Genomic DNA, 25,402 nt, shown 5'->3' with positions numbered 1-25,402 from the left:
CCAAAGCCTCTTAAAAGAATAAGTGATTTGTGCATGAAAGGAGTGGGATTTGAACTGTGATCCTCCAACTTAATTCTGTGCTGGATGATGTGATGTAAAGAAAATTCTTCCTCTGGACAAGAATTGGATTAGCTGACCATTGGACTCCCTTCCAATTCTAAGACTCTTTAGAAAGAATGAGAAGCAAGTCATATAACAGAGTTTCCCTTCGTTTGATGATAGCATAAGTAACTGCTGATTTCTTTTTCCCCAGGGACCACATATCGACAGGCTACACAGAAACCTATTACTCATCTGATGGAAAGAAGATCAGCACCAGTCCTCAGGCCATGGTATCTATGAGGGTTTATCTGGGTAACTTCTGGGATTTATTATTCATTACTGGTAGTCATACCTATATTGCCTACAGCTAGTTTCTTGGAATTCCTGTGTTTTTGTTTGTTTGTTTGTTTGTTTTCCTAGAAATGATAGAGTCCTTGGAGCTTATTAAGTGAGAGAAAAAAAAAAAAACAAACCTGGCCAGAGCTCTGGGTTAGGAATATCGATTTATGGAATAGATACTCTGACAACAAGTTACCTCATAAGCTGGGTTTAGGAGAACCAGGGACATGTGATGAGACAGGTGACCCATGGCATACTGTCAATTAGCAAGAGAGCTCAAATGCTGGGGGAAAGGACTAGCCTCCAGGAATATAAAGTAGAAAGTGCGTTAGCTGGATGATTCAAAGGCATAGATGGCTATTTCTTCATCCTGTCTGGAAGAATGCCAAAAGACAGGCTGTCTTGGAAGCATCCTTCTTTCAGACTTTTGAAAATGTTCTCTGCCCTGAAAATCCCTCCTCAAGAGCCTTCTGGCCAAAGGGATATATTCACGAGTATAAGATGTTGTGTAAGAGTCATTGAACACCTCAATGCCTCTTGCAGCTCTCTTAAGATTCTGAGTTGCAGAATTGGACAGCAGAGTGCCCCCCCAAGGCCCCCTACGGCTTTGAAGTCTTAGGTCTGCTAAGGTCGGTTGTGTTATCTGGGGTATAGCTATGTATAGAAATAAAATAGGAAAGAAATTAAATTATATTAATAAAATATATTAATAAAATGTATTAATATAAAATGAAAATTAACAAATCAATAAATTATATTATATTAATAAATTAAAATGAATTAAATAGATATTAAAGATTCATAAAATAATATAATATAGTAAATTAAAGTTATATTAATAAGTAATATAATGAAAGTATAATATTAATAATATATCGGTGACAATTACTATAATACATATTTCTTATTATCTAGTAAATGTATACACATGTATGCATATGTTCATATGCACACATGTATATACATATGTATGTGAATATAACATCTAAATAAATCTATGCATTATATACTACATAGTATGCACATGTATTTGTGTATATGTATTTATTGACATATTAGTAGATAATAGATACATAGATAGTGGATAGATACATAGATATGTAGATATATAGATACATAGATAGATAGACAGATAGATAGATAGATAGATAGATAGATAGATAGATAGATAGATAGATAGAGACAGATAGTGTTGAACTGTAAAAAACACAGAATTATTAAATAGTAAAAAAAAATCATCTTTAATTAAAGAGAGGGGTTTGGCATAATTCCTCCAGGACTCCATGCAGAACAGCATGCTACAGACCTACACGAGCCCTGAGACTTTGCTGCTCTGGACACTGACCCCTTGGAACACCAACCACATGAGATTGACAGTTCCAAAGTGCCATAGAATTTGGGAGACTTATATGCTGTTTAGGGGACTGAACTGAGGAGTATAGTCAATTGGCTTTACAATGGCAACAAAGAAAATGAGGAGTCCTAGACAGAATTATTGGAGAGAGGCTGATGCTTTACAAGGGACACAAAAGAGAAAGATCCAGCCTAGGGCTGGGCTACCTTGGTAAAGGACTTTGACACAAAGGGACAAACTACTGGGACCAAAAAGGATACTTAACACATGATGGGGTTTACTAACCAGATCTACCTAAACTACTTTAAGGTCTGTTGTTAAACCACAACTTGTGAAGTTGGACTTTCCCTCAGGGAGAAACTCTTATGTAACAAGGTCAAACTTGAGGACTTCCCCTTTAACTAAACTGAGGGGTTATCAGATCCCATGAGGCTACAAGTTTGAGGGTTTATAGATTCCACATTGATGATAGATAGATAGATAGATAGATAGATAGATAGATAGATAGATAGATAGATAGACAGATAGATAAATAGATAGATAGATAGATGGATGGATGGATAGATGGATGGATGGATAGATGGATGGATGGATGGATAGACACTCCTAGGCATAGATAGATAGATAGACAGATCTAGACATAGATACATAGACAGATAGACAGACTTAGATATAGATACATAAATAGGTAAGCAGATAGATAGATAGGTAGGTAGATAGATACAAGCATACATATACACATTGTCCTATTATTCTGGAATATCATTATGCATGGGTTTTTTAAAAACTGGTTCAAAGCCTCTGATAAATAGTTGAAATTTTATTTGTTAAAAGCACTTAGCAAGCAGCAGGTACTAGATTAATATGTATTCTCTTCCCCCCCTAATAAATTCTTGTTAGGACTTTTTTTTTTCCTTTTCATTTTATAAGATGGACTTAGTGGCTTCTCAGCCCTCTTCAACTCTTTGTAATGATTACTTGACCAAGCAGGAAGAATGCAGAGAACCAAAAATGAACAATAGAATCAAGTTGTCATTCTCAATGCTTTCTCCTCTGCTTAACCAAGAAACTTCAAGGCCCACTATCCCAGATATGATAGGACAAAAAGAACCATTCAGTTTGCACTCCTAATCTAATGGCCCTATCAGTCAATAAACCAACCAGCATTTGTTAAATACATACTATGTGTCAGGCACTCTGATTAAACAACTGGAATACAGGTACAAAAAAGTCAAGCCATTCTTATGTCCTATGGTCCTGGGATCCCAGGCAGAGAGGTAGACCAGGCTGAGCAATGAAGAGTGTAGTAACTACAGGACTTGCTTATTGATACCAGACTGCCTCAAAGTTTGTCACACATGGTAAGAGAGGAAAAGAAGGAAGGAGGGAGGGATAGTAGCCCAAGATCTGGGGAGGGGATTGGGGATCTGAGGAGTATGGGACCCAGAAGTGGACTCTATGATTATTTAAACCCAGGCCCCAGAAGACCTGAGTTCAAATCATGGCTTAGATATGTATAACCTTCTGTAAATCATTTCCTTTCTTTCCACTCAATTTTTCACCTTTGTAGAATGATGGGGGTTGAATCTCAGAGAACCTTACTGACATTAATTCTATGATCATATTAGCTGGGTGATGTTGAATATGAAGCTTCTGTCTGGACCTCACTTTCCTATTTTATAAAATGAAGATTCTAGTGTAAATGAATTCTGAAGTGTCTTCTGGCTCTAAAGCCATGATTTTATGATCTGTAAGCTCTTGGACATAAGTTAGTTAATCTCTTTGGATCTCAGCTACCTCATCTGCAAAATTAAGGAGTAAGACTTGTCCTTCAGTTGTTTCGGTCTTGCCTGACTCTTAGCATACTCCTTGTAGGTTTTCTAGACAAAGATACTGGAGAGATTTTCCATTTCTTTCTCTAGCTCATTTTACAGATGAGAAAACGGAGGCTAACAAGTGACTTGCTCAAGATCACACAGTTAATGTGTCTGAGGTCAAATTTGAACTCAGGAGGGTATTTTCCTGACTACAGTTTTGGATTTCATTGGTATGTATGAAGAAACTGCCTCTGCCCACACAATCTGGCACCTTCTCTGGGATTGATGGTTATAAAGAATTGCCCAGATCAGTGTACAGGACTCACCTTGGATCATACTTTCAATTTGTGCCAGAAGTAGGCCTTGAACTTTTTCTAACTTCAAGACTAGCTCTCTATCCCCTCCACTATGCTGTTCCTTAGGTACTGCTTTTAAAGGTCCAGCTCTAAAATTGTATGTTGGGTTTCTTTTTTTGAGGGTCTATCATTTTATTTTAAAAATGTTTTTACACATTGACACATGGTCTTTCCCTCCCTCTTTGCCCCCTCTGTGAAATGGCAGGCAATCTGATATAGATTATATATGTGCTATCATGCAATGCCCATTTCCAAATTCTTCGTGTTATAAAAGAAGATATGTATATATATTGCTTATATAATTAAAAAAAACTCATGAAAGAGATAAAGTGAAAAAAATGGTATGCCTCAATTGCATTCAGACTCCATCAATTCCTTCTAAGTGGTAAATGACTTTTATTGTCATGAGTCTCTTGGATCCTTGCATTGCTGATTGGAGTTCAGATAGTCACAGTTGATTATCTTCCATTTTTGCTGTTACTATGTATAACTTTCTCCTGATTCTGCCGACTTTACTCTGCATCACTTCATAGAAGTTATTTCCAGTTATTTTTTTTAAACCCTTACCTTCCGTCTTGGAGTCAATACTGTGTATTGGCTCCAAGGCAGAAGAGTGGTAAGGGTAGGCAATGGGGTTCAAGTGACTTGCCCAGGGTCACACAGCTGGGAAGTGTCTGAGGCCAGATTTGAACCTAGGACCTCCCATCTCTAGGCCTGGTTCTCAATCCACTGAGCTACCCAGCTGCCCCCTCCAGTTATTTTTTGATGATCATCTCAGTCATCATTTCTCATGGCACAATAGTTTTCCATTACAAGCATAAACCACAATTTGTTCAGCCATTCTCCAATGGATGGACATCTCTTCAGTTTCCAATTCTTTGCCACCACAAAAAGAGTAGCTATGAATACTTTTGTACAAGAAGATCCTTTTCCTCTATGTTTATTCTCTTTAGGCGATACAGGCTAATAGGAAGAACCTCTATTTTTTAATGTAAGTAGAATCTTTCAAGGGGACACTCCAGTTAGATTTTAAAGTTTCTAATGCTGCATGTTTCTGCCTATTTAATGGCTTCTTTTGAATATCTTGACAGTGTAATTTTGTAGCACCATAAAGTCCTAGGAAGTAGTATCATAGTGAATCTCAAGTTTTGTAGAAAAGTTGCATTTTTTAAACATTTACATTTATTAATATTCATTTTTAACATGGTTACATGATTCATGCTCCTCCTTTCCCCTTCGCCCCCCCGCTCTCCCCCCACCCATGGCCGACGCACATTTCCACTAGTTTTGTCATGTGTCCTTGATCAAGACCAATTTCCAAATTGTTGGTAGTTGCATTGGTGTGGGAGTTTCGAGTCTACACCCTCAGTCATGTCCACCCCGACCCATGCGTTCAAGCAGTTGTTTTTCTTATATGTTTCCTCTCCTGCAGTTCTTCCTCTGAATGTGGGTAGCGTTCTTTACCATAAATACCTCAGAATTGTCCTGGGTCATTGTATTCTGCTGGTAAGAGGTCCATTACATTCGATTTTACCACAGTATATCAGTCTCTCTGTACAATGTTCTTCTGACTCTGCTCCTTTTGCTCTGCATCTATTCCCGGAGGTCTCTCCAGTTCACCTGGAACTCCTCCAGTTTATTATTCCTTTGAGCACAATAGTATTCCATCACCCGCATATACCATAGTTTGTTCAGCCATTCCCCAATTGAAGGACATACCCTCCTTTTCCAATTTGTTGCCACCACAAAAAGCACGGCTATAAATATTTTCGTACAAGTCTGTTTATCTATGATCTCTTTGGGGTACAAACCCAATAATGGTTTGACTGGATCAAAGGGCAGGCAGTCTTTTATAGCCCTTTGAGCATGATTCCAAATTGCCAGCCAGAATGGCTGGATCAGTTCACAACTCCAACAGCAATGCATTAATGTCCCAATTTTGCCACATCCCCTCCAGCATTCATTACTCTCCCCTTCTTTCATTTTAGCCAATCTGCTAGGTGTGAGGTGATACTCAGAGTTGTTTTGATTTGCATTTCTCTAATTATTAGAGATTTGGAACACTTTCTCATGTACTTATTGATACTTTTGATTTCTTTACCTGAAAATTGCCTATTCATGTCTCTTGCCCATTTATCAATTGGGGAATGACTTGATTTTTTATACAATTGCTTTAACTCCTTGTATATTTGAGTAATTAGATCCCTGTCAGAGTTTTTCATTATAAAGATTTTTTCCCAATTTGTTGTTTCCCTTCTGATTTTGACTACATTGTTTTTGTTTGTACAAAAACTTTTTAGTTCAATATAATCAAAACCATTTAATTTACATTTTGTAATTTTCTCTAACTCTTGCTTGGTTTTAAAGTCTTTCCTTTCCCACAGATCTGACAAGTAAACTAGTCTGTGTTCACGTAACTTGTTTATAGTTTCCCTCTTTATATTCAGGTCATTCATCAATTCTGAATTTATCTTGGTGTAGGGTGTGAGATGTTGATCTAGACCTAATCTCTCCCATGTTGTTTTCCAAATTTCCCAGCAGTTTTTGTCAAATAGTGTATTCATGTCCCAAAAGTTGGGCTCTTTGGGTTTATCATACACTGTCTTGCTGATGTCATTTACCCCAAGTCTATTCCATTGATCCTACTCTCTGTCTCTTAGCCAGTACCATATTGTTTTGATGACTGCTGCTTTATAGTATAGTTAGTTGCATTTTTTAAGATAAATATTTTGTAATAAAATGATGTACATTTAAAAAAAAAAGAGTGGACTTGCCAGTTTATAAAATCTCATATCCTTCACATGAAATTTTCTTTATTGGAACAATTCATTTTAGTTTGGGAATATGATCGATAAATGGGAATATCCCAGGGCATTATGGGCTGGATCATTCTGGGAAATCTTTCATTTCATCCATGAGTTTGGGAGCCCAGCGTTTAGGTAAAGTGAGAGTCATAGACAGCAGAGGTGAGAGCTCTGTTACCTGAAAGGCCAGGAGCAGACTGCTGTGTGCTGATATAAAGACTGGAGCTTGAGTTATCAGTGCCCATTTGTGGCTTTCCACAATGAAAGTCATTCATTCAAGTTGATTCTCCCTCTCTTCTCTCCAGAGAAACTGTTATTACCATGGTCGCATCCTGAATGAAAAGGATTCCATTGCCACCTTCAATCTGTGTACGGGACTGAGGTGAGAACCTTGGTTAGGGGGCTCCAACAGGCAATTGCAACTGCTGCGTGCCCTCAGCCAGTCCAACCCTATAAGCATTTATTAAGCACCTACTGTGTACTATGTGGGAGGCACCAGATTAAAATGGAAAGCAGTCCCTGCCTCCCAGGAGTCTACAGCTAATGTTTTATATACTTCTAGAATGTTTTACTTCATAAAATGTAAGCTCCCTGAGCCCTGCCTTTCATCTTTTGGCATTCTGTGCCTAGTGCTTGGCACAAGGCAAGTGCTTAACTAATGTGGGTATTTTAAATTAGCGAATGAGTCAGAGGGAGGGGGAGTTTACTACATGTGAAACCACAGAAAGACATAGATATGTATATATTCTACTTGTGTGCCATATATATGAACATCACATATAAACACATCATAATATACAGTATATAACCATTTTATAATATACAATACACTTTTCTATCATACATACATGACATATATAATTACATGTAATGATAGGCAATCATGATATTATACACACATGTCATAAATGCATGTATGAGTGGTTGATTTATTGTACATTATTTACTAATACTATTTGTCATTTGATGTAATCTTACTTATAGTGAAATTGAGGGTTATTTATTCCATAATTATACATGTAAATATAACATTTGAAGAAGGAGGGAGAGTGCAGCGCCATCTACAGAGATCAGCAGAGCGAGCTGTCAGTAGAAGATAGTACATGAGTTGACCCGGAAAGTAATCTAAGGGTTATAGAGACAGAGGCAAAGAAGGAGAGCATTCCAAAACTGAGGGGCGACCTGTACCAAGATCCAGAGAGGGAAAATGGAAAACCAGATTTAGGGAACTGAAAAACGAGTCAGTTTGCCAGCAGCATGGAGAACAGGAAGAGGAGTGATGGACAACAAGGTGGTAGTGGAGAGGCAGGGACTGGAGTTCCATTCTTCCCATTTCAAACCAGACTGGTAAATAGCCTCTTCTTCCAGGGCCCCATGAAGATTGAATGAATGAAAATATTTATTAAGTTGTTATTACATACAAAGCACTGTGGTATGATCTACAAAAAATAACTGACACAGTTCCTTTGAGCTCCCATTTCAGGAGAGGGAGTCAATATATCTCTAGGAGGTTTCCACTGTAAGGCAGATGGGAAAACCCAATAATACTTAGGATGTAGCCACAAAACAAATCCCTAATATGTCTTCTTTGTTGTTATTTCCATTAATAAAACAATTGCCCATATCTGATAATGAACCACTTCTTTGTACCGAGGACTTCAGTCATAATAACCCTCTTTACTGGATTTTTAGTAGTTGTGACTGCAGAAGTTGGGGAGGCAGTTTTCAGAGCCTCCTTCTCCATAAGGGTTGCTCCCTTAGATGGTGGCTGTGGCAGATGGGGCTAGATGAGGGGTTGGTGATCTGGAGAACATTCCTCCTATCCCTGGGGTTCTTGGGTGTAAACTATCCCAGGCTTTCTCCCTTGGGGTATGAAAGGAGGTAACAAGTCATGATGGTTGAGGTGACAGATCTAGTTTCAGTCTCATAGCATGCCACCTCCTCTTTCTCCCTCAGAGTATCTTGATTCTTCAGCAGGGCTGCTGTGCAAGAATATGAGAATTGGATGGAAGTTGTTGACAGTGGCAGGAAGAACAGTGTATAACAATAAGGAGATGACAATATAAGAAGAAGAGGGCACAATATATCACACTTCCACGTTTTCACAGATAAGAATTTCATTAATGAGATTTCCTAGCATGCACTTAAAGATCCTGGATTTTACTTGGTCTGGGCACCTGAGATTTTACCCTAAAATATCAAAATTTAGAGATTACAAGAGATAATAATCAAACATTCCTTCAAACAGTAGAAACAACTAAGCGTAGTACAAGTTAGCAGGAATCATTTGTTAAAATAGAAAGGAACAGGATGGAGGCACCTTCCCATTTTGTGACTCCATCTCTTTATGACCAAAAACCTAGTAGCTTCCTAGTAAGTTCCCAGGCTATCTCAAGTTTTGAATTCATCACCTTCCTCCCCCTTGAATGACCTAGTTTAAAAACTTGACCTGAGGGAGGTCCCTTTGTCCTATTTGCCCCTGGCATGTGATATGATGCTTTGCCCTGGCTTCCAGGTTTGCTATTCTAGCTCTGTTAAAGAAACCAGACTTGCATTCTCTACTCTCTTATTTCCCAGGGGCTTCTTCAAGTTCCATAATCAAACATATCTAATAGAGCCTCTGAAAGATAGTGACCAAAACGCACATGCCATATTGAAATATGAAGATACCAACCTTGCAAACCAGACCTTTGGAGCAGACAACTCTAACCAGAAGCACATCCTCACCCGGAATCCTCGAGCAGTCTCAGATCCAAATGTGAGCCCACCTTTCATAATGATACATCCTTGTGTCCTTCACCCTCTCCCCACCACTCCATCTCCCACATTTTTTAAACCAACCCAGATAGCAACTGTGTGAAATTCTGATTGTCTAATGATTTCTGAGGGCTGCTGTGCCCTGACTGACTCATTTCTTGGCTACCCAGTCTTTCCCCACTTAATATCATTATTCATATTCAGGATATCAATAATCCATATTTTCACTCCTTTTTTCAATTTATTTTTCCTTAATACCAACAGAATTTTCTTACATCTCCAAAATATATCAGCCTTTTCTTGGTCCTGGATAAAGCTTTTGTAAGTATAAAATCTATTAACGTTTCCTAGCTAGTTTTGAGCAGCAGCATCTTCATCAGGAATCAATAGTGGGATAGAGTGATGATGATGACAGCTAATGTTTTAATCTTGATAATAATATAGTAAGAAAAGGATAGTGGAACTGAGCAAGATTATAGGAATAAAGACTGTGATTTGATGGGTTTAAAGGGAACTCCCATATGAGGAAACTTCATTCACTAATGAAAGTGGGCATCTTCATTCCAAACTATGTAGTCTGAGAGCTACCCAGAGCTTTAATGGGTTGTGTCCATTAAGCACCCAGAGTCACATAGCTTGTTCAGTCAGAGTTGAGTCTTGAGCAAGGGTCTTTCTGGATACAAAGCCAGCTCTTTCTCCAGTATAGAACATTACTTCTCCAAGTGATTTTTAGTCCTGGTCAGAATACTTCTGAGTGCTGGATTGCTTTCTCACTCTCAAGTGCAGGAAGGACATTGATAAATGGGGAAGCTTCCAGCAGAGAGCAATGAGGATGAGAAAGTGTCTGTATTCTTCCTATATGAGGATCAATTGAAAGAACTGGGGATATTTAGCCTAGAGAAGACTCAGACGGAACTTGAAAACTAAGAGGGCAACTGCAATGGATAGAGTGCCAACCTGGAGTTAGGACAAGTCATCTTTGTGAGTTAAAATCTGACTTCAGACACTTTCTAGTTGTATGAACTTGGGCAAGGAGCCTCAGTTTCCCAATCTGTAAAACTAGTCTAGAGAAGGAAATGGCAAACCCTCCAATATTTTTGCTAAGAAAACTTCAATGGGTTCCTTCTCCAGCTCATTTTGCATTTTGCATTTTGCATTTTGCATTTTGCAAAAAAGGTTAAGGGACTTGCTCAGGGTGTCTCAGGTAGAGTTTGATCTCAGGAAAAAATGAGTTCCTGAATCTAGGAACTGTGCTGCCTAATGTCCTCAGGAGTTTTATACCTGGGGGACTCTGGCCAAAATTGACTAACTCTCTATGGGATTTAATCTTCTCATTTTTAAATGAGGAAGGTGTGGGAGTTGGAAGTAGTTGGCCCTTCTGTATTTTCCAGCTCTAAATCTATGATCCTGTAGTCTATAATCCAGTGGATAAGATGAAGTCACCTTTAATACCAGGCAGAAGAGTGGGAATTTCACTTGGGAGAAAATAGGAAAAAAACTAGTTCATTGTGTCTCTCAATCATCTTCAGTTTTCCTCTTTTCCTTGTTGTATTAATCATAATTTTACCTATTTTAATTTTAGTATGATATGTACAAAGGCAATCAGACATCGATAAGAAATTTTATTTTTAACGTGATCAACATGCTGAATGTGGTGAGTTTCTATTCCCCTGGTTAAGTTGTATCCATACTGGATTCTGGGACTTTCTAATGGTTGTCTGACCAAGGAGGGAGGACCCAAGAATAAGGATTTAATAAAATCAAGGCATCTTTCTCAGTTCAAAGTCTCCTAATCACCCACACAGAGAATCTTGAAACAAATATCCTTGGAAAAAAGGTACAGAAGATGCCATTCCATTGTACTCTAATATTCTAATGGCTCCATCACAACTATATTGTGTTTGATGAAGTGATGAACTTTGAGAAACACATACAAAGAAAGAAGGAAGGAAATAAAGATTTATTAAATGCCTCCTATATGCCAGGCACTGTACTAAAGATTTTGCAGAGATACCTCCTTTGATCCTCAAAATCATCCTGGGAGATTGGTGCTTTTATTATTGCCATTTCACAGATCAGAAATCTCAAGCTAACAGAGGTTAATTGACTTGTTCAGGATCACACAGATAATAAATATCTGAAGCCAGAATGAACAATGATCTTCTTGAATCCAGACCCAGTGCCTTATCTCCTGAATTACTTAACTGCCTTCATTCAGAAAATATGCCAATCCCTCTTTTCAATGATCTCAATGATATGGGCAGCCCCCAACAAATACACACACATGCACGAGCCACATACCTCCATGACCCAGATCACAACCATTGACCTAATATTATCATTTTGGGGAATTATTAATACTGTATTAAATTATACACAAACCCAATGATAATTGGAGTTATTTACCTAATATTTGTGTTTTGCTAAATACCCTAGATTCCTTTTCTTAGGTGATACAGACAGCAGCAGCCTTGTGAGGCAAGGCAGGTCCCCAGAGGACATCACCCCCAAAGAGCTTTCTGCCTCCTCAGATGACTTTGAATTGTATAATGCGTATAATGTGTAACTGTATAAATATCTGCCTTTATCTCCCTCTCCTACAGAAAGTCAGTTCTTGAAAGCAAGGCCTATTTTGTTGTTATTGTACCTGTTTTGCCTTTGTAACCGCAACACTTAGCCCAGAGTTTTCTGGACAGTTTTGCTCAATCAATTGACAAGTATTTATTAAGCACTTACTATATGCCACAGCTATGCTAGGTTCTGGGAATATGGAAAATAATGATAATTCATTCTAATGGAAAGAAAGAAGTATCTAAATCAAATACATTTCATAATTATAGAATTGATAGATATAAATGTAAACAAGATAGTTAAATACAACATAACTTGGGAGGAAGGAAAGGCACAAGTACCTGGGGGGTGAGGCAGTCACAAAAGGCTGTGTATAGAGTGGTGCTTGAGCTGTATAATGGAGGTAAAGAGGGAGTGCATTCCAGGCATGAGGCACAAAACATAATCAATCATTTCAGAATTGCTGCCAACCTAGAAACTGGATACAAGGTACCTCAAAACAAATTGAAGTCAACTTTTCCCATTTTCTCCAATTCCTGTTTTCAGCTGGATAAATTTTCCCTGAGCTGTGGATGTTCAGATATGTGGAAAGAGATGTGTTGCCCAGGTCCTCATTCCTGCCAGGCTTCACCCACACAGATTGTTGCTCTTTCCATAGATCTATAATACCTTGGATGTTCATGTGGCCTTGGTGGGCATGGAGATCTGGTCAGATACCAATAAGATTGATGTGGTACCAAATATAGGAACCACGTTCAACAGATTCTTGAATTGGCGCAAGAGTCAAAACCAGGAGAAGTGGAGGAAGTATGACCATGTTCAGCTGCTCAGGTGAGGGTGACTCAGAGATGGTGGTCAGCTCAACCCCCAAAGAGCTCTTCTCCAGTTTTTCACAATTCCTGACATTTGACATTGAGTTTTGGGGTTTATGAGACTTTGCAATTTGAAGAATGGGAAAGGGGCTGTGACCTTCTACTGCTGTGGGACTCCAGGAGGCCTGAATCATGAGTATTCTGTTGCTTCCTGAGAACTAGTCTTCTGAGGTTACCAAGATTCATGGATCTTGAGGTGCTTGGGCCTAGAGGGCAGGAGAGTTTTAAACATGGCTACACCTTCTGGGATACCACAGAATCATGAAATCCTAGATAAGAAATCTGATGCTAAGGAGCATCGATGACTTCTTTTTTTCTTTTAAACCTTTGCCTTCCATCTTAGAATCAATACTGTATATTTGTTCTAAGGCAGAAGAATGGTAAGGGTTAGGCAAAGGGGGTTAAGTGACTTGCCCAGGGTCACACAGCTAGGAAGTGTCTGAGGCTAGATTTCAACCCAGGACCTCCCATCTCTGGGCCTGGCTCTCCATCCACTGAGCCACCCAGCTGCCCCCTGTTAATGACTTTCAAAAGAGGCATGTGTGTGTTTTATACATATACATATATGCATGTTTACATGTATATATATGTATATATACATGTAAACATGCATATATGTATATGTATATATATATAATATGTATATATATACATATACATATACACATATATTACCTTAGAGTAAACACTTACTCTGCTTGGGCTTCAGTGTTCCCTCTACAAAATATTTAGGTTGAATGAAACGACCCCCAAGTTCTCTTTATACCCTGCCATCGTAGAATCTGTGTTATTTTGCTCAAATAAGTCTCAAATAAGTAAATGATCCCAGAGTCAAGGATGGTTATCTGCTCATCTCTCTTTTTACACAGTGGAATTGGCTTCGAACACAAACGGGTGGGGTCGGCAGCTTCAAACTCCATCTGCAGTTCAAGTTCTGTCTCAGTGATTGAGGTTTGTACAGGGTGGGAATTCCAGGACCTGTTTATTGCNGAAGGAAGGAAGGAAGGAAGGAAGGAAGGGGAGAGAGAGGGAGGGAGAGAGGGAAGGAAGGAAAGAAGGAAGGAAGAAGGGAAAGAAGAAAGGAGGTTCTTCAAGGTTTGGAATAGTTTGATGTGGGAGTGACTAGAAGGATAAGGGTTAAAGAAGCCTAGAGTGCATTAGTCAAAAGAGAATCTCCTATCCCTACTACTTCTCCTGGTCAACTCCCATGTAAGTGTGCAATGCATTTATTAAGCAGCTACTGCATGCAGTGCTCTGAACTAAGTGCTACGGGAAATACCACACTGAAAGAAGACATATTCCAAGCCCTTAAGAAACTTCCTAGACCCATTTTGGATAAATAGTTATAAGACACAATGACACATAAAAAAAACATTCGAGTTAGAAAACAAATCATAGAGTGGGGAAAGATGAAGTGTTAGTAGCTAGGGGGATTATGGGAAAGCTTCATATAGGCTAAGGAATATTTAATTTAAGATAGGAAATATAGTAAGCTATCACACCTCTAGACCACTTTAAGGAGGGCAGCTAGGTGGGTGAAGTAGATAGAGCATCCAGCCTGGAGTCAGGAAGATTTGAGTTCAAATTTGGCCTCAGACACTTACTAGCTTTATGACTCTGAGCAAGTTATTTAACCATGTTTGCCTCAGTTTCCTCATTTGTAAAATGAGCTGGAGAAGAAAATGACAAACCACTTCAGGATCTTTGCCAAGAAAATCCCAAATGAGCCATTAAGAATCAGACAGGGCTGAACAACAATAAGATTTGCAAAGTGATGAAGTGACAATGACTTTGTGAAGGGGCAAGTTCAAATATTTCAAACCTTATTTGATAAAGGAAGAAACAGAGTCGCTGAGCAGGTAAGTCCCTTGCTCATGATTCCATAGCTGCAGCAGAATCTGAACCTGGGTGTAACTGATTCTAAGTTCACCACCAACAGCACCATATTGCCTCTTAAAGGCTCTCCTGCATGACTTTACTTTCTAAAGGACTCAGACTATGTTATGTTTAACAATAATAACGGAAACATTGCAGCTGGGCTTGGGCAGGAAGTTGACATCCAGGTTCTCTGTGGCTCAGTTCTTGAGCCTTCTTGGGAGACAGTGAAGAGGAGAGACCACAAGATTTTGAGTCAGTTTAGAAAGGCTGATGGGATCCTAAATCTGGGCACTGCAGAGCTTGATGTCATAGCCTCTGTCTTACTCATTTCTATTTCTCCATTGGAATCTGACAGGAACTTATAACAGTAACTTACTTTTCCCATCAAAAAATGGGCCTACATTTTATGAAATTTCCACTTTTCAGTTTAAAAGCTTGTTGTAAAAATAAATACTTTGTAATTCCTATAATTCTATAGCAATGCAACCCCAAATCCAACATTCTTTCTATCAAACCCCAAGGATGGTAAGGAAATTCAGTTGCATTTTATTTTTGTCCTTTTTTAAGGGGAAGTTATCTAATTGCTTCCACTGTGTCCAACTCTCCATTACCCCAATGGGATTTTCTTGACAAAGATACTAGTTTGTCATTTCTTTTTCTAGCTCATTTTACAGATAAGGAAACTGAAAGAAAGGACTTGGCTAGGATCATACAGTTAGTAAATATCCAAGACAAAATTTGAATTCAGGAAGATGAATTTTCCTGATTTCAGGCCCAGCACCCTCTCTACTGTGCCACCTAACTGCACATACTGGGAAGGGATGCAGATAATAAGCATGTCTATCATATCTACTATGTATAAGGCACTATGTTTTAAGTGCTTTATAAATATTATCTCATTTTGATCCTCACAACATCCCTGGGAGTGAAATGCAGTTACTATCCCCATTTTTCAGTTGAGGAAACTGAAGTTAAGTAAATTAAAGTACCCAGGATTCTCTAGCTAGGAAGTGTCTGTGACTGGATTTGAACTAGTCTTCCTGACTCCAGGCTCAGACCTTTGTGTACTCTGGCCCCTCTAAGATTCCTTCCCTAGCTAAATCTATGAAGCTTTCATCATGCCCACAATATTAAGAAATAATAAATAGCTTTCTTCTTTCCTCTAGGCTTGGAGAAAAAACAGTGTGTCACTAGTAGGAGTGATATCTCATGAGTTGGGTCATGTCCTTGGAATGCCCGATGTGCATTATAAAACCAAATGTCCATCTGGAAGCTGTGTGATGAACCAGTACTTGACGTGAGTCAGTCTTGCTACCTGATAAGAGAGGCAAAAACATCAGTAAAGGGCAGTGTGTGTGTGTGTGTGTGTGTGTGTGTGTGTGTGGTCCCAATGACAGGCTAAGGAAATAGGACCAGGAGACCAAAGAAATGTGTCTAGTCCCATCTTGACTGCTTCCTAGGTGCACAGATTGGGGCAAGTCCTTAAACTCTCTGTGTCCCAGTCTCCTCTTCTCCATGAAGATACCATGAGTGTAGATGGTATGCTAGTCTATGATTCAAAGATCATTTATTTATTCCTTTTTTCATTCATTCATCCTTCTATTCACTCATCAATTCATTCAAAAAGCCTTTATTAAAGGCTTCCAAAGTGCCAGGCACAGTGCCAGTCCCTGAAGACACAAACACAACACTAAAACTGGTCTTGCCCTCTAAGAACTTAATTCTTTTCCGATGGAGGTAGGAACAAGCACAGAATAATAGTTTTTAATCTATAACTGTACATAGAGATTCAGATTGCTCTCCACATATTTTAATTTTATTTTAGACTTTTGATTTCCCTGATTTTTGTGGAACTCCCAAGAAATTCTCTCCCCTGATGCAGATTGGCTCCTGTCCTGCAACTTACATTTTTTAGAGGATTACCTGGAACCTCAAGAGGTTGTGTGACAGTCATATTCACACAACCAGTTTAATGTCAGGACTTGAACTTAGTACTATTGACTCTGAAGCCATCACTCTAACCATTAATCTCTACCATCTTTCATATATGTCCAAAAAATATACAAAGTAATTTTAAAGATGATAGTATAGACCATAGGAATTTGGAGTTGGTGGGAGGTCAGAGATCCCTTTTGTCTAAGGCAGTTCTTGAGTCTTGATGGAAGCTAAGGATTCTAAAAGATGGAGAAAGTTCAGGTAGTAAATGGAACTTCATGCACTGGGGAGACCAAGTAGGCTAGTCTGGCTGTAAACATACAATAGTATATTATCACTCTTTCTATTATTTAATCTCCCAAATCCTACTCTAATTTTTTAGCTCGTGTGTGAGGTGTATCCAAGTTCTTGAAAGCATTCTAAGGATAGGTTGAAATTTGTGATGATGGAATGTAATGAACACCTAAGTAATCTCAGGTTGCAGATATATAGAGGGCGGAAGGTTCTAGAATCAGAGACTTGAGTTCAAATCCTGCTTCTGGTCCATTTGGTGTGACTTTGGACAAATGAATAAACCTCCTTGGACCCAAGCTTCCTTATCTATAAAGTGAAGGGGTTGGACTAGATGGCTTGTGAAATACCTTATAGCTCAAAAATACTGATTATTTAACCTTTCTTCAGTAGAATCTGGCCCTCCCCCCCCCATACCCCATTTGGCATTTTACTGGAATGTTTTGCTATTTCCCTCTTCTCCTGCTCATTTTACAGATGAAGAAATTGAGACAAATAGGGATAGGTGACTTACCCAGGGTCACAAATCTAGTAAGTGTCTGAGACCAAATCTGAATTCAGGATGAGACTTTCTGCATCTAGACCTAATGCTTTCTCCACTCTCATGACAACTACCTGCCTGCCCTATGATCCTATCAGCTACCCTTAATAGTTTGAACAGATTCAAATTCAAAGGGAATTGGAGTTTCTTTTATCCATGAGATCCCTTTGTACACAAAGTGCAGCATTAGTAGACCTCATTTCTTCATGGTTACTCACATAAACCCTTAAGTATTGCCAAATAGAATGTCATGGAGTTAAGCCACCAGGCTAGCTAACCTATTATACCCATAGAGCAAGTGAGACACACCCTAGAACCCTACCCAGTATCTTTTTATCTCCTTTATCCACAGCTCTAAATTCCCAAAGGATTTCAGCAAATCCTCCCAGAAACATTTTCAAAACTACCTCTTATCTCAAAAACCGATGTGTCTTCTCCAAGCACCAGCTCCAGAAGACATAATAACAGATCCTGTCTGTGGGAATAAACTCCAGGAAGTTGGTGAAGATTGTGACTGTGGGACCCTCAAGGTATCTCTCATTTTTTCTTCCATTTTTCTTCTGTCTAATCTGGCTCTGCAAAATGGTATAGTAATTGTGCTGGTAAAGATGATGGTCTTGACAAAAGAAAGCTAAAACCAGTGTTCTTGTCAGCAGAGACCTTACTAGCAATGACCTTACATTCTAAAGGGGAAGAAAACAAGCCCATAAATACATCTATGCTATAGGTGTAAATGGAAGCTAATCTCAGAAGGAAGGAGAATGGAGGGAAGGAAAAAGCTGAAGAGGGACTTGACTGGGTATTATTGAGATGAGTCTCAAAGGAAACCAGAGAAGCCAGCAGGCAGAGGTGGGGAGGGGATAAGGGAGAACATTCCAAGCATGAAGAAAAGCCAGTTGTTTTTTTCCCCAAATTTTAAACATCATTTATGTTTTAAATTTCCTAATCATTATTTTATTTTAATAATGAATTTCCACATTAGTTTTCTGAAGTTATGATTCGTGTTGTCTCCCTCTCTGCTTCCCTCCCCCATCCTGGAGCTGACAAGCAGTTTAAGCTGGATTGTACATGTATTATCACTCAAAACATATTTCCATATTATTCATTTTATCAGTAAATAATTTTTAAAACCACAACCCAAATCATATACTCAAATAAATGAGTGATAAATTATATATTTCATCTGTGATCTTATTCTAATAGTTCTTTTTTCTGGAAGTGGATAGCATTATTTTCCATAAGTCCCACAGAATCATCCCGTATCATTGTATTGCCAATAGTAGCTAAGTCTATCACATTTGATTGCTCCACAATATTCAATTACTGTGTACAATGTTCTCCTGGTTCTGCTCATTTCACTCTGCATCAGTTCATACAGGTCTTTCTATCGCTTATAATCAGACAATTCATCATTCCTTACAGCACAATATTATTCCATCACCATCATTTACAACAATTTGTTCAACCATTCCCCAATTACGGGGCATCCCTTTAGTAAATAATTCAAAGGCAAAAAGGTGAAGAATGGAGTATTAGGTGAAAGGAAGAATGATAAGGCCAGTGTCACAGGATCAGAGAATGTGTGGAGGGGAAAACATTGCAAGAAGACTGGAAAGATATAAAGGGTTCTTTAAAGGAGGAGATAATCAAGGAGGTTGTGAGTCATATGAAAAAAAAAGACTTTGGAATGGTAGACTAATTTTTTTTCAGTGAAACACAAATAAAGATCCCCAGGATCCAGGTTCAAGTCCCATTTGACATTTAACTATCTATGTGACTATCTAAGTTGTTTAACTGTCCTGGGGCCTCAGTTTCCTCTGTCAAATGATAGTTGGACTAGATGACCTCTGAGGTCCCTTTGAGTTCTTGATTTCTAAGCCTCCAATGCAAGCTGTCCAAGACAGAAAAGTTCTAGTAGGGAGAAAGAGAAACAATTCAATTTCTGTCTTTGTGTTTGTCTAAGGAATGCACAGACCCTTGCTGTGATGCAAACACCTGCAGATGGAAGCCTGGGGACCAGTGCAAAGGAGGCATAGCAAGACAAGCAAAGTAAGAAAAGCTCTTGTTCTTTCCCTTTGATTTATTTGTCATTTGTCAAAATTACAAATATTCCTCTGAATGTGGGTAGCAGAGGAAGGACTGCAGGAGAGGAAACATATAAAAAAACAACTGCTTGAACGCATGGGTCGGGGTGGACATGATTGAGGGTGTCGACTCGAAACCACCACACCAATGCAACTACCAACAATTTGGAAATTGGTCTCGATCAAAGACACATGACAAAACTAGTGGAAATGCGCATCGGCCATGGGTGGGGGGAGTGCTGGGGGGGGGGTGAAGGGGATAGGAGGAGCATGAATCAGGTAAACATGTTAAAAATGTATATTAATAAATGTTAAAAAAAATAAAAAAAAGAAATAAAAAAAAATTACAAATATTCAGGAGACCCCTGGTTTTTGAGTAAGTGGATCTATTTATGGATTAGGCTGGCATTTAACTATTAAATTGCTTTTCTATGATCCTCTCAAAAATAAAAATAAAAAAACAGGTGGTTCCCTCAGGCTGATCTAGCTGGTCTATATATATACAATTTGGTAGCTCATAATTCAGTTGCTCCCTTGGATATCCAAGACATTTATTGGTGAATAGATAATAAGGAGGTGGACTTAGAGACCTCAACTTCTCCCTCATTACTTCACACAGGAGATGCCTAAATAAGGAAAATGCCAGAACATCTTTTCACCAGCTTTGAGGCTGACCCATTGTACTTTCAAATGGGTCAAAATTCGATGTCTGATGATCAGCCCTGCCTTTAGCCCTTTTTATTTAAAAAAAATTTTTTAAACCCTTACCTTCTGACTTGGAGTCAATACTGTGTATTAGCTCCAAGGCAGAAGAGTGGTAAGGGTAGGCAATGGGGGTCAAGTGACTTGCCCAGGGTCACACAGCTGTGAAATTTCTGAGGCTAGATTTGAACCCAGGACCTCCCATCTCTAGGCCTGGTTCTCAATCCACTGAGACACCCAGCTGCCCCCACTTTAGCCCTTTTAAGGTATTATTAAAAGATAAAAGATCCCAGCCTTGTTTGATAGCATGGGGGTGGGGGGTAGTTGTAATCTGAGCTTAGAAGCAGGCTATTTCAGCCTGACTTTGGGAGGCTAAGGGGAATTTCACATAGAGACATAGAAACATTACCAATAAATAATATAATTCAATATTAATTTTCCTCACATGCTAACTTTCTGCTTATTGACAAGTTGTCCAACTCACAAAGCCAGTAAATGTTGGAGGCAGGATTTGAACCCCGGTCTTCTTGACTCAAAGGTTACTCTTCTATGGACTGAACCATGGCCTCTTCCAATGCATCATTAATACTGAATTTCAGGAACATGAGGACTGGAGTTGGGTTACAGTTTCCCTTTGTCCTCTCTTTCATAGGATCTGACTTGATCTTTACCCCCTGGGAGGGCTGTAAGTGAATAAAATTCATTTATTAAGCAATTACACTGTGCCTTGCATTATGCCAAGAGCAGAGGCTATTCCTATAAGCTCTTGCTCTGAAGAAACTTTCATTCTAATAGAGGGAGTTGTTCTATTTGGGAAAGGCTGACCAACCAACCAAGCAGGGTGATTTTCAACTGGAAAGCTGTAGGCATGGTGTGGATCCAGGGGAACAGATCCAATGACAACAATCTTTTGATTTTGGTTCCTGAACAAATGGGTGGGTGGGAGGTGGGCAGGGGAATAACAGCTGGATTTGGAACCTTATATGGACTTAACTCCAATTTCACCACTGTCTAAATTAACCCTTCCCAATCTCACCAACTCCTACTACTTCTAGTGCCTTCCCCCACCAGACTACTTTCCCTTGACTTTGTTTATACAATAGGGCTTCTTTCTAAGCAATCAATGTCTCCCAAAACTCTTCATGTATTTTGAAAATTGTGCCTAATCACAACCCTCATTATTTAATAAGTATTTCTTCTACGAACATATCTAGGCACATTCTGACTTTTCTTAGGTTTATCAGAGCTACCAACCACACGACTCATGGACGTTGGGGCCATTATTATTAACAATGAAATAGCAAGAAAAGCTCTGCTCTGACACATACATGACTTGTTACAAGGGAGAGCTCTAGACAAGGAATGATGAGGAGCAAAACAACGTAATGACTCACATCAATGCTTCTCAAAGCAAGAACGAGCAGAGCTGGCAAACTGCTACGATGTATGCCACTTGGGGAAATGGCAGAAATTTAGACCGTAATTAAAGTTTTTACTTTACATACTTTACATACCTTTCTGCTTTATGTTTTTTCTAATGCCAGGTGTGTAGAGCTGAATTTACATGTATTGAATTTGTGTAAAGTGAGGCCCTTACTGTATCTTACTTTTTTTTTAATCCTTACCTTCCATCTTGGAGTCAATATTGTGTATTGGCTCCTAGGTGGAAGAGTGGTAAGGTCTAGGCAATGGGGGATAAGTGACTTGCCAAGGGTCACACAGCTGGGAAGTGTCTAAGGCCATATTTGAACCTAGGACCTCCCATCTCTAGACCTGGCTCTCAATCCACTGAGCTACCCAGATGCCCCCTATATCTTACTTTTACCCAACTATTTACATATTGTTTTCCTAACTAGAATGCGAGCTTCTTGAGGGTAGGAACTGTCGTGAGCAAACGTTGGATGGGTATATTTTTGTTTTGTTTTCATTTTTCTTTAGATCCCTAGCACTTGGCACATGGTAAGTGCTTAAGAAATATTTCTTCATTGACTGAGGGGCTGAGGGAGAGAGGAAGTATTATGATCTGAAATGGTTAGACCCTCAAGTATATTTTCTCTAGTCTAAGCAAAAAGACAGCTGTCAATAAGAAAGGTGGGGAGTACAAGTTCTGATATTCTTATCTCCATTTTCTAGATGAAGAAACTAAGGCTGAGAGTTGAAGGAACTTACCTTCCTAAGGCCACAGAATCCATATAAGAGAGGATCCAAGATGTGAACTCCATTTCTTCTAAGTGCAATGCTATCTCTGTCATACTATGGTTTCCTTTTTGGGTGATGAAGAGGCATTATTAGTGAAAATAAGAAAGAAATGTATTCAATATGCTTCTCTTCCTTTATTCTTTAGAGTATGCTTGAGGTCCTTACAGATGGACATTTAACATTTTCCAAATGCTTATAAACAAATATTTATTGTGATTCCAATGATATATCTATGTATGTCTTTTATATATCTTCCATAATCCCTTGGGATAGTAGGTATGTGATGATTTCATGTTAACTGTACATATTTTGATGTGACTATTGAAGAAGTCAGTGGTGGTGGTGCTTTGCTCTCCATCTCTTTCTTCTAAGATTTAAAGCTCATTAGACAGAAAGTAAACTAAAAAGAAAAACAAATTACAGAGATAACAAATGAAAATATCATCTGCTTGAGGATTTTCAGCCTCATCATTATCATCTTCCAATAAAATGAAAACCAAACATATTTATTTGTTTGTGTACTGTTACAATTAAAAATGATAAAGACTGATAGTATAAGAGAAATTAATATTTTAATTGCCATGGCCATGTTGGTAAAATATATATGACCCCGCCTATCTTTAAAAATGCCTCCCATCTGTATCTCCACCCATCTTCCTCACCTTGCACGCCAGAGAGACAGACTCTCAAGCCCGACCTCTGAATTTATGCTGCCATATATGTGGGGACGTCTGACGTCCCCACATCTCAAACTGGAAACCGGAAACTCATTGGATCATGGGGAATGTGGTCTCAAAGTCCCCACGTGTCCACAGGAAGTTTGTAAGATATTTTAAATGGGACCTCCCTGAATTCCAAGCACACAGTACTGCAGTTACTTCTCAAAGGATGCCTCCATTTTCTATCTCCTCTTAACCCCATCCTGGTCCCCTGCCCCCAGCTGCTGTCATTTATACAACTGGCTCCCTGTCCCAGCCAGGTTGTGTCTCAGAGGATGTCTCACTTAGGATAATGAATACTTGAATCCCCAAGTGTGACCAAGAAAGGAAAAGTAGCTTTGATCCCTTTACTTCTCAAGTCATCAGTTTTCTGAATTAGAGTTCAAAACAATAACTTCACAAGTTCAAAAAGGGGGAGGAGAGGCAAAGATAGACATTAGATTTCCAAAAAAGGCTTTTTTCTGGCACTACAGATTTGGTAGAATTCAGCGACACATCATGGCAGCCAAAAGCTCAGTGATGTTAGTCTTCAAGCTTTCAGAATGAGGGTTGTAGTAGTCCCTCTGTTTTGGTTACAGCATATCTTGAGTGCTGGGTTCAATTTCAATTCTAGTATTTCAGACAAGACATTGGCGAGCTGAAGACACTTCAGACAAAATCACTGAGGTTACTAAGGGACTTGGATATCATCCCACATAAGAGCTAATTGTAGGAACTGGGAGTGTTGGGATTGGAGGAGATAAAGGGGAGATGTGATAACTGTCTTCAAAATGATGAAGGACTGTCATACTAAAGAGGGCTTAGGCTTCTTCAGCCCTGGGAGTAATAGTGGATTTAGGCTTGATATAATAGAAAAGTTGTTAACAAGTAGACATCTAAGAAAATAGAACTGCCTCTTAGAGGAGATAATGAATTCCTCTGGGGTTTTTAAGTGAAGTCTGGTTGGCTACTTGAAGGAGAAGTAGAAGGACATTCCTCTTTGAGGCTAATTGGACTGGATGGCTTCTGAGATACCTATCAATTTTGGGATTCAGACATTTGAAAAGCATTCTCATTAGCCAGAGACTCCCTTTTCTATTTCAAGCCACCATTTAGAGAATGATGGTACCCAAGGTTCAATACCATTCATCTGGAGTAGTCCTTTGATTATACTCCTCCTTAGCAAGTTATTATTGAGCAGTGGATGGTATCCTCACTCCCCTCACTACCACTCCAAAGGAACCATTCCAGGACTGTGCCATCCAGACACCTCTATATTCACATAATTGGGAGCTCCCCTTCAACTACCTGGGTCTTCCTCATAGAATCTCCCCATTTGGATCTACATCTGGAAAGCTGTTGCTTGTCTGTTTCCCAGTTAGAACAGATTGCAGATAGGAAGTGTGTGTGTGTGTGTGTGTGTGTGTGTGTGTCTTCCTGTAGGTAGCCAAGAAAAGACAAGGGGCTGACTTCCGAAGGGGTATGGAGACTGCTGAGAATCAACTGAATTATTTTTTTGTTATTTCCATCCTTCTTCTTATACTATTCAAGAGATTTTGGGCAAACCAGTTAAGTTCTCCATCAGTAAAGTGAAGAGACTGGAAAAATTTCCAGTTCCACAGAGGTTGCTTCCCCCGACAATGAATTCAGATGAACAATTTTCTAGCTATACCTATTCAAGTCCTACCTCAGACATTGATTAGCTGTGTGACCCTGGGCAAGTCAATTAACCTTTAGGTGACTTGGTTTCTTTATTTATAATATGGAGATAATAATAGCACCTACTACTGTCCAGGGTTGTTGTGAGGAACACATTTTTATGAAATTTCCCATTCCCCTGGCTTTCCTCAGAAGACACAAGATGTCCTGAAGTCTTCTCTAAATGTTGTCTCATCTATTTTCTACTTTCCCCACCTCAGTGGAAAGGAGAGGCATGAGAATGGGAGGAAGGAATTGCCCTAATTTGTCTTCTCCATGGCCAAATTCAAATAGTCATTGTGCCATCTTTTTCGTCATAAGTCCAGTGTCTGCCTGTTGAGTATAACCTTCCACAAGCTTCTTCTTTCTTTAATCATTCTGTTCCTGACTCCCTTCTTTGCTCTGCTCAGTCTCCTTTAGCCTTCCTTACTTTAACTTCAAACTCTCCTTTGACTACAATCAGA

At 39.1% G+C, this 25,402-nt stretch overlaps 1 protein-coding gene across 1 annotated transcript in view; it reads left to right on the top strand.

The window, feature by feature from the left end:
* ADAMDEC1 (ADAM like decysin 1) overlaps positions 1-22,559 on the top strand; it is a 63,376-nt gene extending 40,817 nt beyond the window's left edge. The window contains exons 2-11 of the mRNA XM_044659257.1: positions 7,018-7,094; positions 9,290-9,470; positions 9,734-9,790; positions 11,052-11,123; positions 12,699-12,871; positions 13,782-13,863; positions 15,957-16,087; positions 17,910-18,087; positions 19,521-19,606; positions 22,477-22,559. Of these exons, the coding sequence (XP_044515192.1) occupies positions 7,018-7,094; positions 9,290-9,470; positions 9,734-9,790; positions 11,052-11,123; positions 12,699-12,871; positions 13,782-13,863; positions 15,957-16,087; positions 17,910-18,087; positions 19,521-19,606; positions 22,477-22,480 (1,041 nt within the window). The 3' untranslated portion in view covers positions 22,481-22,559. The remainder of the gene's footprint in view (positions 1-7,017; positions 7,095-9,289; positions 9,471-9,733; positions 9,791-11,051; positions 11,124-12,698; positions 12,872-13,781; positions 13,864-15,956; positions 16,088-17,909; positions 18,088-19,520; positions 19,607-22,476) is intronic.
* Positions 22,560-25,402: the final 2,843 nt, after the last annotated feature.

This window comes from Gracilinanus agilis, chromosome 2 (genome assembly GCF_016433145.1).
Source record: "Gracilinanus agilis isolate LMUSP501 chromosome 2, AgileGrace, whole genome shotgun sequence".
NCBI lineage: Eukaryota > Metazoa > Chordata > Mammalia > Didelphimorphia > Didelphidae > Gracilinanus > Gracilinanus agilis.
This window is presented reverse-complemented; position numbering and strand designations above follow the sequence as displayed.